This window comes from Strigops habroptila, chromosome 1 (assembly GCF_004027225.2).
Source record: "Strigops habroptila isolate Jane chromosome 1, bStrHab1.2.pri, whole genome shotgun sequence".
NCBI lineage: Eukaryota > Metazoa > Chordata > Aves > Psittaciformes > Psittacidae > Strigops > Strigops habroptila.
Window position 1 is genome coordinate 86,448,326 of NC_044277.2, and position 13,127 is coordinate 86,461,452.

General features: G+C 45.5%; 1 protein-coding gene across 2 annotated transcripts in view; it reads left to right on the top strand.

Annotated features, from left to right (window-relative positions):
* Positions 1-1,315: 1,315 nt before the first annotated feature.
* Positions 1,316-13,127, top strand: part of CDYL (chromodomain Y like) — a 106,807-nt gene continuing 94,995 nt past the window's right edge. Inside the window, exon 1 of one of the 2 annotated variants that reach the window (XM_030510567.1) lies at positions 1,316-1,790. In XM_030510567.1, the coding sequence (XP_030366427.1) occupies positions 1,767-1,790 (24 nt within the window). In that variant the 5' untranslated portion in view covers positions 1,316-1,766. The remainder of the gene's footprint in view (positions 1,791-13,127) is intronic. The other variant, XM_030510589.1, reaches the window with a different exon arrangement.

Here is a 13,127-nt window from a genome sequence, read left to right on the forward strand (position 1 = left end):
CAAAGTAGAATGTTGAGAAGTTTCTTGGCTTTCCAGAAATGTTTTTGAAGGACTTTGAAAAAATAATTAAAAAAAAAAAAAAAAAAAAAAAAGAAAGAAAAAAGAAAAAAAGAGGTAACTTGATAAAAAATTAGTTGAGTCAATGGGTTCATTGATCACACAAACGTGATGGACTCTCCTTTAACTTGTGCTGTTCTGTGGCTTCCTGGCATGGTACGGAATAGGAAACACCCACTGGAACAAATGCTTTGGTGTGATGCAAAGCAGAGTAAGGCACTCCTGTCCTGACACTGGTTTTGTCCCGCCCTTACGCCTTTTTGAGATCAGAAACTCTGTCATGCAGAATTTGCTCTTGAAGGAGTAACTCGTCACATCTAACTTTGCACAACGATGCCTTCAGTTCATCGAGTTAATGGATTACTACAAGGCACCTTGCTGGCACAATTTCCTATGAAGCACCCCCAGATGACACATGAGGTGACAACAACAAGTCTTGTGGTGTAACCAGTACTGGACTCATAAGAAAGTCAACAACTCATCTACTTTCTGTTGACCCATCATACCAGGGAGGTCTTGGTGGTGCCTTCCTGACTTTGCAAACGCAGTCAGTTGGGAGATGTAAACTGTGCGCAATGATCATGGAGGGCTGCTTAGTTCCTGTGCAGATTTGCCCACATCCTTCACTCTTTTACGGCAAAGGCATTCCACGAAGTAAGTTTGCACAGAAGAAAATGTACACAGACGTGCTACAACATTGCTTGTACCTATGGTGGTAGAGTTGGCCAACGGGTTGGGATGGCCCCGTGGAGCCGGACGAGCCGTGGTGTCGAGGAGACGGACGACCGCGGGGACCAGAAGCCCCGGGGGGGCGAAAGGGGGAAGCAAGGAGGGCCCCGCACGTGCGTGGGCCCCGTGTCCCAGCACCCCCCCCGCCCCGCTCTTCCCGCTCGCCTCTCTCCGAACTCCGCGGCCGTCCCGCGCCCCCCCCCCTCCCCGGTTCCCCGGGCGCGGCCCCGCCGCCCCCCGCGCGCCGCCGGGGCTCAGCTGAGCAGACAATGGGAGATCAAAGCGGGTGGGAGGAGGAGGAGGAGGAGGAAGAGGAGGATGGTGCCGGGGGCGGCTGGAGCCGGGGCGGGGTGGTTGCGTGTGGCGCTCTCTGCGCTCGATTAGTGTTCCTGGGGAGGGAGCGAACGAGCCGAGCGAGCCGGGGCCGGAGGGGTGGTGGTGGTGGGGTGTGTGTGTGGGGGGGTGCGGGGCACCGCCGCCGCCGTGCGCGAGTGCGTGTGTGCGCGCGTGAGAGACTCTGTGTGTGTGCGTGTGCGCGCGCGAGGGAGAGAGTGTGTGCGTGCGTGCGTGCCGGCCTGCCGGGGCGTGCGAGAGAGGCAGCGCGAGGGAGCGGGCGCGAGCGGGGAGCCAGCGAGTTGCGCAGCTGCCGTGCGCGCAGACCCGCCGCCACCAGCAGCAGCGGCGGCGGCGGCGGCGGCAGCACCTCACCGGCTTCTAGCGACCGGAGCTGCGAGTTGCGCTGGAGAGAGACGCGCAGGGAGGAGGAGGAAGAAGAAGAGGAGGAGGAGGAGGGGGGGAAAAGGAGGAGGAGGATAGAGGGAGGAGGAGGAGGAGAAGAAGAAGAAGAAGAAGAAGAAAAAGAAGAAGAAGAAGAGGAGGAGGAGGAGGGTGAAGAGGAAGAGGAGGAGGCCACACGGACACCAACTGAAACAAAGTATTTCCAAACCAGCACCCAACTCCACCTTGTGAGGCTCCCCAGCATGGCTTCCGAGGAACTCTACGAGGTAACAGCCCCCGAGCGCCGGCCCTGCCCCCGGCCCCGCCGGCCACCCCACCCCACCCGCCTTTTTGTTGCTCTCGGGAGACCCGGCGGTCTTGTCACCCACACTTGCTGCGGCTGCCCCTTCCCGCTGGGCCCGGCGCCTGCGTGTGTGCCCCCCCCTCCCCCGTCCTCCCCCCGCCGCCCCTTCCCTCCCCAGTTTTGCTGGAGGAGGACGGAAATGTGACTGAAAGGAGGAGACGGCAAAGTGTTACCCGTGGCCTGCGCTCTCCCCTTCTCTCCCCCCCCAGCCCCCCCCGCCCCGTTCACACAGCACTTTGACTCCAGAAGGAGAACGGGGCGGGGGGGAGAGGATTCTGGATGGGGTGAGCAGCGCTGACAGCCGCGACTTGCTCCGGGAGTGAGCACAGCGAAGTGCGAGCCCGGCGGTGTGCAAAAATGCGTGCAAAGCCGAGTTATTGCATGTGTCCGGAGGGGGAGGGAGGGCAGAGGGGCTTTCCTCCTGGATTGGTGTCTGTACCGAAGTCCTGTGCCACCATCCTGTGCCTTGGCCATGCAGCAAGCTGCGATGATGCAAAATATTAAAATTTAAACTCCTCGGCTCTTCGTGCTCTAACGATACGGTTAAGGTTGCAAGAGAAGCCAAAAAGATTCAAAGTTAAGGTTCTGACATGCCATCCTTCACTCATCGCTCAGGAGGTGGTCAGAGGGTGTGCTGACAAGAGAGGAAGGTTTTGGGGTGAAGAAGGGAATGAGGTGACAGCCTAACTTCGAATTTCCTGTCTTATGTGTAGCAATTTCACATCCTTGCCCTTAATTGAAAAGCATTATGGCTCTCTTGGATTTAACTTCCTTGTTTTTATTTTCACAAGAAGTCTTCCCTGGGAGTGAAAAGCTGTTGTTGTTTTGGAGCCATTCTTGTCTTTTGGGTAAAGAAGTGGCCACCCAAACCCAAAACTGCTTTATCTGCTAGTTAATATGCATCCAGGCAGTGTGCTATGGAAAAATATTTATAACCAGAGCCTGGAAGGATAAGGTCAAAGGGAGACAGGCAGCCTTCAGGACACTTGACAGAACTAGATGTCTTACTGTCCTGTTAGTGCACGTGTGTCTGCCGTTAATGGAGTTACATTTGTGTTGCTGTGGGTGAACAGACCCGTAGAAGCCAGTGAAAGGTGCCCTAGGTAGGCTTACGCTTTAAGCAAGTTGACTGCCGAGCAGAGGTGCTGAACTGATAAAGTAGAAGACTGAAGGCCTGTATTCCCAAGACAAGATAAATCATGGCCAATTGCTTTGGCAAGTTTCCCCATCCGCGTAGTGTGGCTTAAGCCAGTCTTGAAGGGCTCTTCCCTGGAAGTAGGAGGGAAATGTAGGGGCCGGTCTGTGGGTGAAAGGATTGCCAAAAACTTGCTTTGACTTTGGAAGAAGTTCTGTTGGGTTTGTGGACTTGGACCTGTAGACTTTTCTGTGGCCAATACTTGCTCTTTGTGTGTTGCTGTGTTTGGTCAAAGACAGAGAATGGGATATCAGTTTTGATAGGTGTAAAAAGTGACCGGAAGAATTGTATTTGGTGGACATTGGGCTGAGGTTTAGAGTGGCCACTGCTCATTACTCTTCTTGGTTTTTAAAATGTTGACTTGTGCAAAAGGCTCAGTAGTCTGTTGGGCATGGCTGTCCTCCCTGGGCAGGCAGCGTGTGTTGTCCAACGGGCAAAAGCCTCTTCTGCAAAATGCCTGAAGTTGATAAACTACTTTTTAATTTTAAAAATCAGACACATTCTTTAATTGTGTAAGCGCAAAGTTTATGTGGATGTGGTCAAGCTGTCTCTTTTGCTACTTTTTTGTTTTCTGAATTGCTGTTCATTTTTGACAAGTTTTGTCTTGTACTGAAATTTATAGCCATGCCTGAAAAATCATTAAATAATAAATAATAAATAACCGAAATATAGTGAACACCAATTTAGGAAGTGTGTAACTACAAGTTGACCTGAAATGTTGAATATTCTGTGAACTGCCCATGTTGTTGACTGGGGGTTTCTTTCTGTTTCGTGGATATTTTCTTTGTAATTAATGCCATACAATATTTGAATCTGGTGATTGAAATCCGGTGCCATTTGTTATACCTCCATCTTTCCTTCTGAACCTTGATCTTGTGTCTCAGTCAAAAAAAGTGTATAATCTATTTGCAATTGTTAGACAAAGTATGAATATCAACTACTCCTGCTGATATGTGTCATGGTTTTTCCAAAATGCAAATGAGAAATCCTCTTATAAGCAATGAAAATGACGGTAAGTTCCTTTTTTTTTTTTTTTTTTTTTTTTTTTTTTTTAATCTTTATGGATTCATTTGTTGTTTGCGGGAGGGAAGGAGCCAAACTGTAAGCCAGTGAGGTGGAATTCGAAGATTGAAACCTTGAAATACACTACTGGGCTGGAAGGATGACATTGCTGGGCTGTGTGTATATCCTGTATGTTATTCATTCCTAAGCATTTTAGAGGTTGTGGTAATGATTACCTGTGTTTTCTGAGGGGGGGAGAAGGTCTGAAGAAAATACGAAACTTTCATTGAAAAGTGTTGGAGAGTCTCTTTTTTCCTAGACGGAAAGTGAAACAAGTAGTAATGTTGCCAAGCTCCATGGGTGAGGTGAATAGCATAGTTTTTCTGTTTGTGAGTTTCATTCTTCAAGTGACAATATGTTGGTGAGGTAGGCAGACATGGGGAAACTGGTGAACAGGACAGGTAAAGGAAAACATATGAAAAGGTGCCATTGGGAGTTGTTTCCCCCAGATTTGTTTCAATAGGCGTTGACATCTTACAGCACATTTCTTTGTGGGTGCCTGCTGCCGTCTGCATTACTGTGGCTTTTGGAAAGTCCTTTGTACAGCTGCTTGGGCAAACAGTAGGGCTACTTTCTTTTACACTGTGACAAGTTTGTTTTGCTTTACTGGCTCATTCCCACCCTCTGAAAGATTGTTGCTTATTGTCATCATCTTCACTGGAGTAATTAGAAGTAGGGTACCCACCTCATTTAGAAGGTTCTTTTGGAAGCAAACTATGTTTACTTACTCTGCAGTCAGATCACTCTATCTCCTCTGGCAGACCCTTGCAGTGATGTCCAGGATTGAAGTCATCCTGAATTGTGATTGGCATGATAAATTTGTTTGATGAAATGTGGAAGTGATCCCATAAAAGTACTCCCCAGGACAACTCTGTGCTAGCCAGGAGGTCAGAAGTAACAAATGGTGGTTGATAGACAAATACCAAAGTTATGCTGAGTTTGGAAGATTCTCTTTCTTGTAAAATTAAATAACTTTTTTTGTACTAAGTGCAGTGGAAGTACATGAAGTTCTCTGCCTGTTGGAGATTGTATCTAATCAAACAGACGAGTGTTTCCATCTTTCCTCTGACAGTTACTGGTACAACTGATATACATGGCCAACTGGATCCCATTTGCTTAACTGTAGTTAGACCTGGGCCATGATTGCTGCTCATATCAAAACATTTTTACTGGGTTTTACCAAGAAGTAAGCAAAACAGTTTGTGTGAACTTTGCAAGTACATTGGTGTCTTTTCTTCACCCTGTTTTTCACCTTGACATTGCTCATAAACCTACTATTTTAAGGTGACTTAATTGATTGCCATGGACATATTTAAAGCCCCGTAGTTCTAAATTATATATTTTCATATGTTTTATAGAATGGAAAATGTTTGTTTTGTTTTTAATTCTTCAAGTGTCTTGTAAAATACATGTGCGGTTTTTTTTTTTTCATCCCAATGTCTAGTATTCTCAAGGTGATACTTCGCTTCCAATGATGATTCAGTGGTTTTGGTTTTATTTTTGGAACTAAAGCCTTTCACATGAAATTATACAGATACAGTGAAATTACAAACTGAAACTAATTTCAGGAGCAAATGGCTGAAGTTCTATGGCCTTGCATTAGGCTATATGTGAAGTTTGATCACCTGATAAGTAAGACCTAAAGACACTTACTCCATGAAAATTTAGACTTTCTGTATACAGTAGTGGCCCAAAGACAAAAAAAGTGATCCTGTGGGCTGTTCTTCAACTACTGTGCTAATTTTTCAAATGCTAAAGTATAGAAAACTGAAGGAGAAATGCTGTTTTTTAGTTGAAAATTTGATACCGCATGGGAATTACCCACATAAACCCAAAGTTTTTCTCACAGCCCTGGTAACACTGCAGCGATCAGGTCTTCATCACATTTTGCATGCATTTACTGGAAGGTCTAAATATTTGTTTTGCTTAAGTTAACTGAAAGGGTAAATCCATGCTACAGTATGCAGCATGGAACTTGTTGTAATTTCTTATGGCTATTTGATAATAAGAATTGCTATTAACAACAGACTGGGCAATAGACATTTTTTCCCTCATTGAAACGGGTGGTTTTAATTCAACCTGTCTCACAGGAAATCCAAAATATCTTGGGATGTGTCTTCTGCTGCTTGTTTCTGATATGCTGATTCCTAAGATTTTAGTTAAATATCAGTGACTCTTGTTCATAAAGGGGGTCTTACAGTCGTTGCGCTATAATGCCTGAATCTTTCTGATTTTATTTTGACAAGCGGTGCAAATGTTACTGCATGTTTCAGAAGAGGTAAGAGACTAAGACATGCTTGACTAGCCCTAGCTAACTAAACAAGACTAGAAATTTACATCAGACCTGTTTGCATTGCTTCCACCCCTTAGGAACTGTACATCTGACTTAAAATAGAGTTGAGGATTAGACGTTCATCCCCTCTGCTGACTTTCACCTCTTTAAACCAGAGTGCAAATCTAAGAGCAGCGGAGAAATGGAGCCACTGTGTTCAATACAAGAAACTTGACTTTTTTCCATGTTCCTTGCCACCCTGCTTTTCACCAGCTTGAGTTATCTCTCTCACCTCCTGTCCTAGAGCTTCAGACAGAATTGAGGAGGTCTGGTGTCCCATCTGCTGCTGCTGCTGAGGAAATACCTGAGCCCCTGGAGGTTTCTCTGGTGTGCCCTGCTTTCTGCAGTGCCACTGGCCTGACATGGCTTTAGCGGCTGCTCCCAGAGTTCAGACATCTGTTGCCAAAGGAATTAAAATCTGACGGGGTCCTGAATAGGATCGCAAATGGTTCACAGATAAGAAGATGTTTTAGCATTTTTCTTGCATTCTTTTGTACATACATGTATATGTCATTTTTCTGTGTAACTTGCTTCAAATTGCCCATGTTTATCACAGAAAAAAAGGATGGGAGGGAGAGGAAGCAGGAGAGGGGGAGAGATGTCCCTCCACAAAGCATGTGAGGCTCTGGTAATTCTTACCTTTACAGTCTGTGTTTTTCACAGCAGACTGTGATTTCATTTCTTGAGTTTTTTTGTCAATTGGCTAATGTGGTGCCAGTCACGTTTAGAGTTACAGAATAATTACTTCCAACTTACAAGAATGTACTATTGCAGAAGGTTGCTCCCACTATGCTGACATTCAGTACCTCTTGAATGAGGATAAATTATTGGACACAAAGGGCTTAATGAGACATGCTACAGCCACTTGTTCCCCAGGAAGGTTGGTGTAGCTGGAGCAGCATCAGCAATGCCATGTCCCTTTTTGACTTCTCTGTAGGAGCAGCTTCATTTCTTCCTGACTGCTACTGCATGTCTGACCTGTGCCAGAGTGCTAGAAAAACCAAGTTACTAGTGGATACAGTTTCATCTCTCTCTGATAAAGACTCCACGCTTGCAAAACTATATTTGATTTAAAACTTCGACAACCAGAATGACTTCTTAAATGTGTTAAGTGCATGTGCAGATCTGAAGGATAGAACTGATAATACAGGCCTATAATGCCACTCTTCTGTAATAAGATCCAAACCTGGTGTTATGGGGCAATGTATCATTTTGGGGTATCTGTTGGAAGCATGAGCTCCACAGACTGTATTTGCAAGGTGAAAAGGGATGCACAAGCCTCTCCCTGTTAACTTCTTTTGTGCCTTTGAGGTCTTGAGTGGCTGTTTGGCACGTGATAACCTTATTTGTCAATAAATACAGGGTTGTTGGGTTTTTTGTTTATCTTTAAGTTAAGCAATAATAATTCCAATATTAAATATACTGTATGCTTTCTCTGACAGTTTATTGTTAGTCCAGAAAATATCTTAGAAAAGGAAATCCTGTATTTTTCATTATCAAATGTATTCTCCAATGTCAGAGTATTTCTCTAAGAAGAGCTTTTATTTATCTAATTTTTGATAGTCTTTTAATATTTACACCAAGAATTTTGTGTTCTTTGAAATAATTTCTTTGAACTTCTCTCCATATTACTTAGAGGAAAAGAAAATTGGCATGTTACTGGTTCAGAACACTATAAAGGCAAGAATATTTACTGTTTTCATAAACATCCTCAAAAGATTTACATGTGTCCCTTAACGGTGACCTGCTGTAGATCTTTTTCAAGGAATCTATGAATATGTATGAATACATAAAATGGATATGGAAAAAAACCCCCATAGATTTGCATTTTTAAATGATTTTCAAGTCACTTTGCCAGCATAAAATGGAAAATAAAGCAACTATTTATTAAATATCTTTATTTTACTGAATAATGAAACAAACTAACTACCGTAAGTATCAGTTATGTTGTGATTCTTCAGTGAGGCTTCCCATTTTATAATCACACTTCATAAAATAAATCAGTACAGCTCTGATCAAATCTTTCTTCTTGGCCATGTTATATCTCATGGGTTGTTTGTTTCATTTTTTGTTTGTGGGGAAAGATAAGGTATAACCACATCTGTAGTTGTGCCTCTCCAACTCTTCTGCCCCCACAGTTTCTGAAAGTTTCACTGCTTTTAAGGAAAGTAAGTTTTAATGTGGAATCTTTGTAGTTTGTCATAGTAGCATCTGAAAAATCAAACCCCGGGGTTTGGATTGGTTTTTCGTGGGTGGTTTTTTTTGAGTATCCTGGATGAACAGGGAAGGAAGGAGATGTATTTTTTTATTTTCTTTTTTTTTTTTTTTAAGTGTCTGTGATTTTCATTTTGCAAAGACATTAAAGTATTCTCTAAGCATCTCCATGTAAGACATTGGTTTGTGGAAATCTGCTTGGTTTAGGGAATAATAAAAAGTTTAGCTTTAATTTGAAGATGCCACAGTTTAAAGCAAGCTATAGGAAATATGTTCTGTGTTTACCACAGGAAGATGTCAGATGTACATTTTGTAAATATGTGTGATGGGGAACCATTAAGGTACATTCTTAAGAGTGTTGAAATGAATATATCTTAACTCCAAAATACTTCCCTGACACAGTAATGTGTTGAATGTTGCATTTAGTGGATATTCAGATGCCTATGTTTTTTGAAGTTCTTCCATAAACCCGAGTTCTTCAATGCAACATCGTCTGTAGATTGCTAACATTTTTGTTACCAATAGTAATGTAGATATATGAAGGGTACGAAACAATTCAAAGTAACTTTGGGAAAGTTAGATGTATTGTAGTTTGCCTGTCTGCTAAATCAAGCTCATTTGTTGTGTTTTGATTTCAGCACCTGATTTTCCCCAGTTACATATATATATCTCTCTCTCTAAAATATAGCTCGTGCTAGCACAGCATGGCTAGGTGCTATTTTAGTGGCTAGGTGCCTCACAAGATTAAAACTAACAGACCTGGGACTGTATCTCTAAAAAATAATGAGAAGGTAAGGCTATATGCACCTGTAATAAGTGCTTGGAGCGATGTAGAGATGTTCCAGCTGCCCCAGCCATTGAGTCGGCTGCATTTGGAGCTCAGCTAAGATGCCTCTATACAAACGCCCGTAGTATGGGGAACAAGCAAGAGGAATTAGAGATGTGTGCAAGGCTATGGGAATATGATGTCGTTGGTATCACAGAAACATGGTGGGATGGCTCCTATGACTGGAGTGTCAGAATGGAAGGTTACAGGCTGTTTAGAAAAGACAGGCCAGGCAGACGGGGAGGGGGCATTGCTATCTATGTCAGTGATAGTCTAGAGAGTATGGAACTCTGTCTGGAGACGGGTGATGAGGTAACAGAGTGTTTGTGGGTCAGGATCAAAGGGAGAACAGCAATGGGGGACGTTACGGTGGGGATCTGTTACAGGCCGCCTGATCAAGAGGACTCTGTGGATGAAGCGCTCTACAGACAGATAGGAGCAGCCTCACGCTCGCAGGCCCTTGTCCTCATGGGGGACTTCAACCATCCTGACATCTGTTGGAGGGACGGTACGGCCCAGCACAAGCAATCCAGGAGGTTCCTCGATTGTGTGGAAGACAACTTCCTCTTTCAAGCAATAGAGGAGCCGACAAGGAGAGGTGCCATGCTTGACCTTGTGCTCACCAACAGGGAGGGACTGGTTGGAAATGTGATGCTCCAGGGCAGCCTTGGCTCTAGTGATCACGAGATGGTTGAGTTTGAGATCCTCAGGACAGTGAGAAGAGCATGCAGCAAGCTCACTGCCCTGGACTTCAAGAAAGCAGACTTTGGCCTCTTCAGGAACGTCCTTAGTAAGGTTTCGTGGGATACAGTCCTAGAGGGCAGGGGGGCCCAAGAGTGCTGGTCGATATTCAAGGATCACCTGCTACGTGCTCAAGAGTGTTGCATCCCGACTAGAAGAAAGTGCAGCAGGAGGGCCAGGAGACCTCCATGGATGGACAAGGAGCTGCTGAGGAAACTTAGAGGGGAAAAAAGAAGCTTATAGAAGGTGGAAACGAGGACAGGCAGCCTGGGAAGAATATAGGAGCATTGCCCGGGAAGCTAGGGACCAGGTTAGGAAAGCTAAGGCCCAGCTAGAATTAAGTTTGGCAAGGGATGTAAAAGATAACAGGAAAGGATTCTATAGATACGTAGCAAATAAAAGACAGACTAGGGACAATGTGGGCCCTCTCCAGAAGCTATCAGGAGAACTGGCTACCATGGGTTTGGAGAAGGCTGAGGTTCTTAATGACTTCTTTGCCTCCATCTTCACCAGCAAATGCTCTGACCACACCACGAAAGTCTTGGAAAGCAAATGCAGGGACTGTGAAAATGAAGACCTTAGGCCCACTGTAGGAGAGGATCAGGTTTCAGACCATCTTAAGAAGCTGAACGTGCACAAGTCCATGGGACCTGATGAAATCCATCCACGGGTCCTGAAGGAGCTGGCGAATGAAGTTGCTAAACCACTGTCCATCATATTCGAAAAATCCTGGCAGTCAGGTGAAGTTCCCGATGACTGGAAGAAGGGTAATATAACCCCATTTTCAAGAAGGTGAAGATGGAAGACCCAGGGAGCTACAGACCAGTCAGTCTCACCTCTGTGCCTGGCAAAATCTTGGAACAGTTTCTCCTGGAAAACATGCTAAGGCACATGAAAAACAACGAGGTGGTTGGTGACAGCCAACATGGCTTCACTAAGGGGAAATCCTGCCTGACCAATTTGGTGGCCTTCTATGATGGAGCCACGGAACTGATGGACAGCGGCAGAGCAGTTGACGTCATCTACCTGGACTTGTGCAAAGCGTTCGACACTGTCCCGCATGACATCCTTGTCTCTAAATTGGAGAGACATCAATTTGATAGATGGACCACTCGGTGGATCAAAAACTGGCTCGATGGCCGCACGCAAAGAGTTGTGGTAAATGGCTCGATGTCCAGTTGGAAACCTGTAACGAGTGGTGTCCCTCAGGGATTGGTGTTGGGACCGGTCCTGTTCAACATCTTTGTTGGCGACATGGACAGTGGGATTGAGTGCGCCCTCAGCAAGTTTGTCGACGACACCAAGCTGTGTGGTTCGGTTGATACACTGGAGGGAAGGGATGCCATCCAGAGGGACCTCGACACGCTTGTGAGGTGGGCCGATGCCAACCTTATGAAGTTTAACCAAGCCAAGTGCAAGGTCCTACACCTGGGTCGGGGCAATCCCAGGCACTGCTACAGGTTGGGCAGAGAATAGGTTCAGAGCAGCCCTGCAGAGAAGGACTTGGGGGTGTTGGTTGACGAGAAGCTTAACATGAGCCGGCAGTGTGCGCTTGCAGCCCAGAAAGCCAACCGTATCCTGGGCTGCATCAAAAGAGGCGTGACCAGCAGGTCAAAGGAGGTGATCCTGCCCCTCTACTCTGCTCTCGTGAGACCTCACTTGGAGTACTGTGTACAGTTCTGGTGTCCTCAACATAAAAAGGACATGGAGCTGTTGGAGCGAGTCCAGAGGAGGGCCACGAGGATGATAAGAGGGCTGGAGCACCTCCCGTATGAAGACAGGCTGAGAGAGTTGGGGCTGTTCAGCCTGGAGAAGAGAAGGCTGCGTGGAGACCTCATAACAGCCTTCCAGTATCTGAAGGGGGTCTACAAGGATGCTGGGGAGGGACTCTTCCTTAGGGACTGTAGTGGTAGGACAAGGGGTAATGGCTTCAAACTTCAACAGGGGAAGTTTAGATTAGATATAAGGAAGAAGTTCTTTACAGTGAGGGTGGTGAAGCACTGGAATGGGTTGCCCAGGGAGGTTGTGGATGCTCCATCCCTGGCGGTGTTCAAGGCCAGGTTGGACAGAGCCTTGGACCATGTAGTTTAGGGCAAGGTGTCCCTGCCCATGGCAGGGGGGTTGGAACTAGATGATCTTAAGGTCCTTTCCAACCCTTACTATTCTATGATTCTATGATTCTATGTACTGACACAAAAAGTTCCATCCAGTTCAGCACCCTGATTCCTATTACAGGTCATTAATGTCTTACTGTAGAAGGGAAAAATGGGAAACATGGCACAGCAGTAATCATCGGGAGCTTTCATGGTAAGTTTTGTCGGAACCGAGGCAGATTTCAGCCTTGGTTATGAAATGCAGGCAGCATGACCTGAGTTCCCCAGATGACCAGAGCCCACCTTCATTCCCTGCGCATCTCTGCCTGGGGGTCACGGCTGCAGGCTCAGGCAAAGGCGGGCATGTCTGCAGAAAGCAGTGCCGTGCACGTTTCTGTTAATCCTGGCAGGGTGTGGTGAGCGGGAGTACGGTTCGACTGCCAGGTCACTCACTTGTCTTAGCGCAGTGGTTAGTCAGGCTCAACTGTCATCATTTCTCTTCAGGCAATGTTCTAAACACTTGCTGGGGTCTTGTTCAAATGGTAGAATTTAAGGTGTTTGCACAAGTCTTTTCTGAGTCATAATCACTGAATACATTGCTGCTACTGAACACTGTATTAACTTGAACTTTAGTTTTCAAGAAGTTGTTAACGTATGTGATCAACCAAAACAGAAACACCATCTCTGAGTGAAATCTGAAATAATCAGCAGTGTATGCTCTAGATGTCTGCGAAGTCTTCAGTGCATACTTCACATGCTTAAGGTCTGTATGCCAAAATAAGGTCTAGCTAACTGCT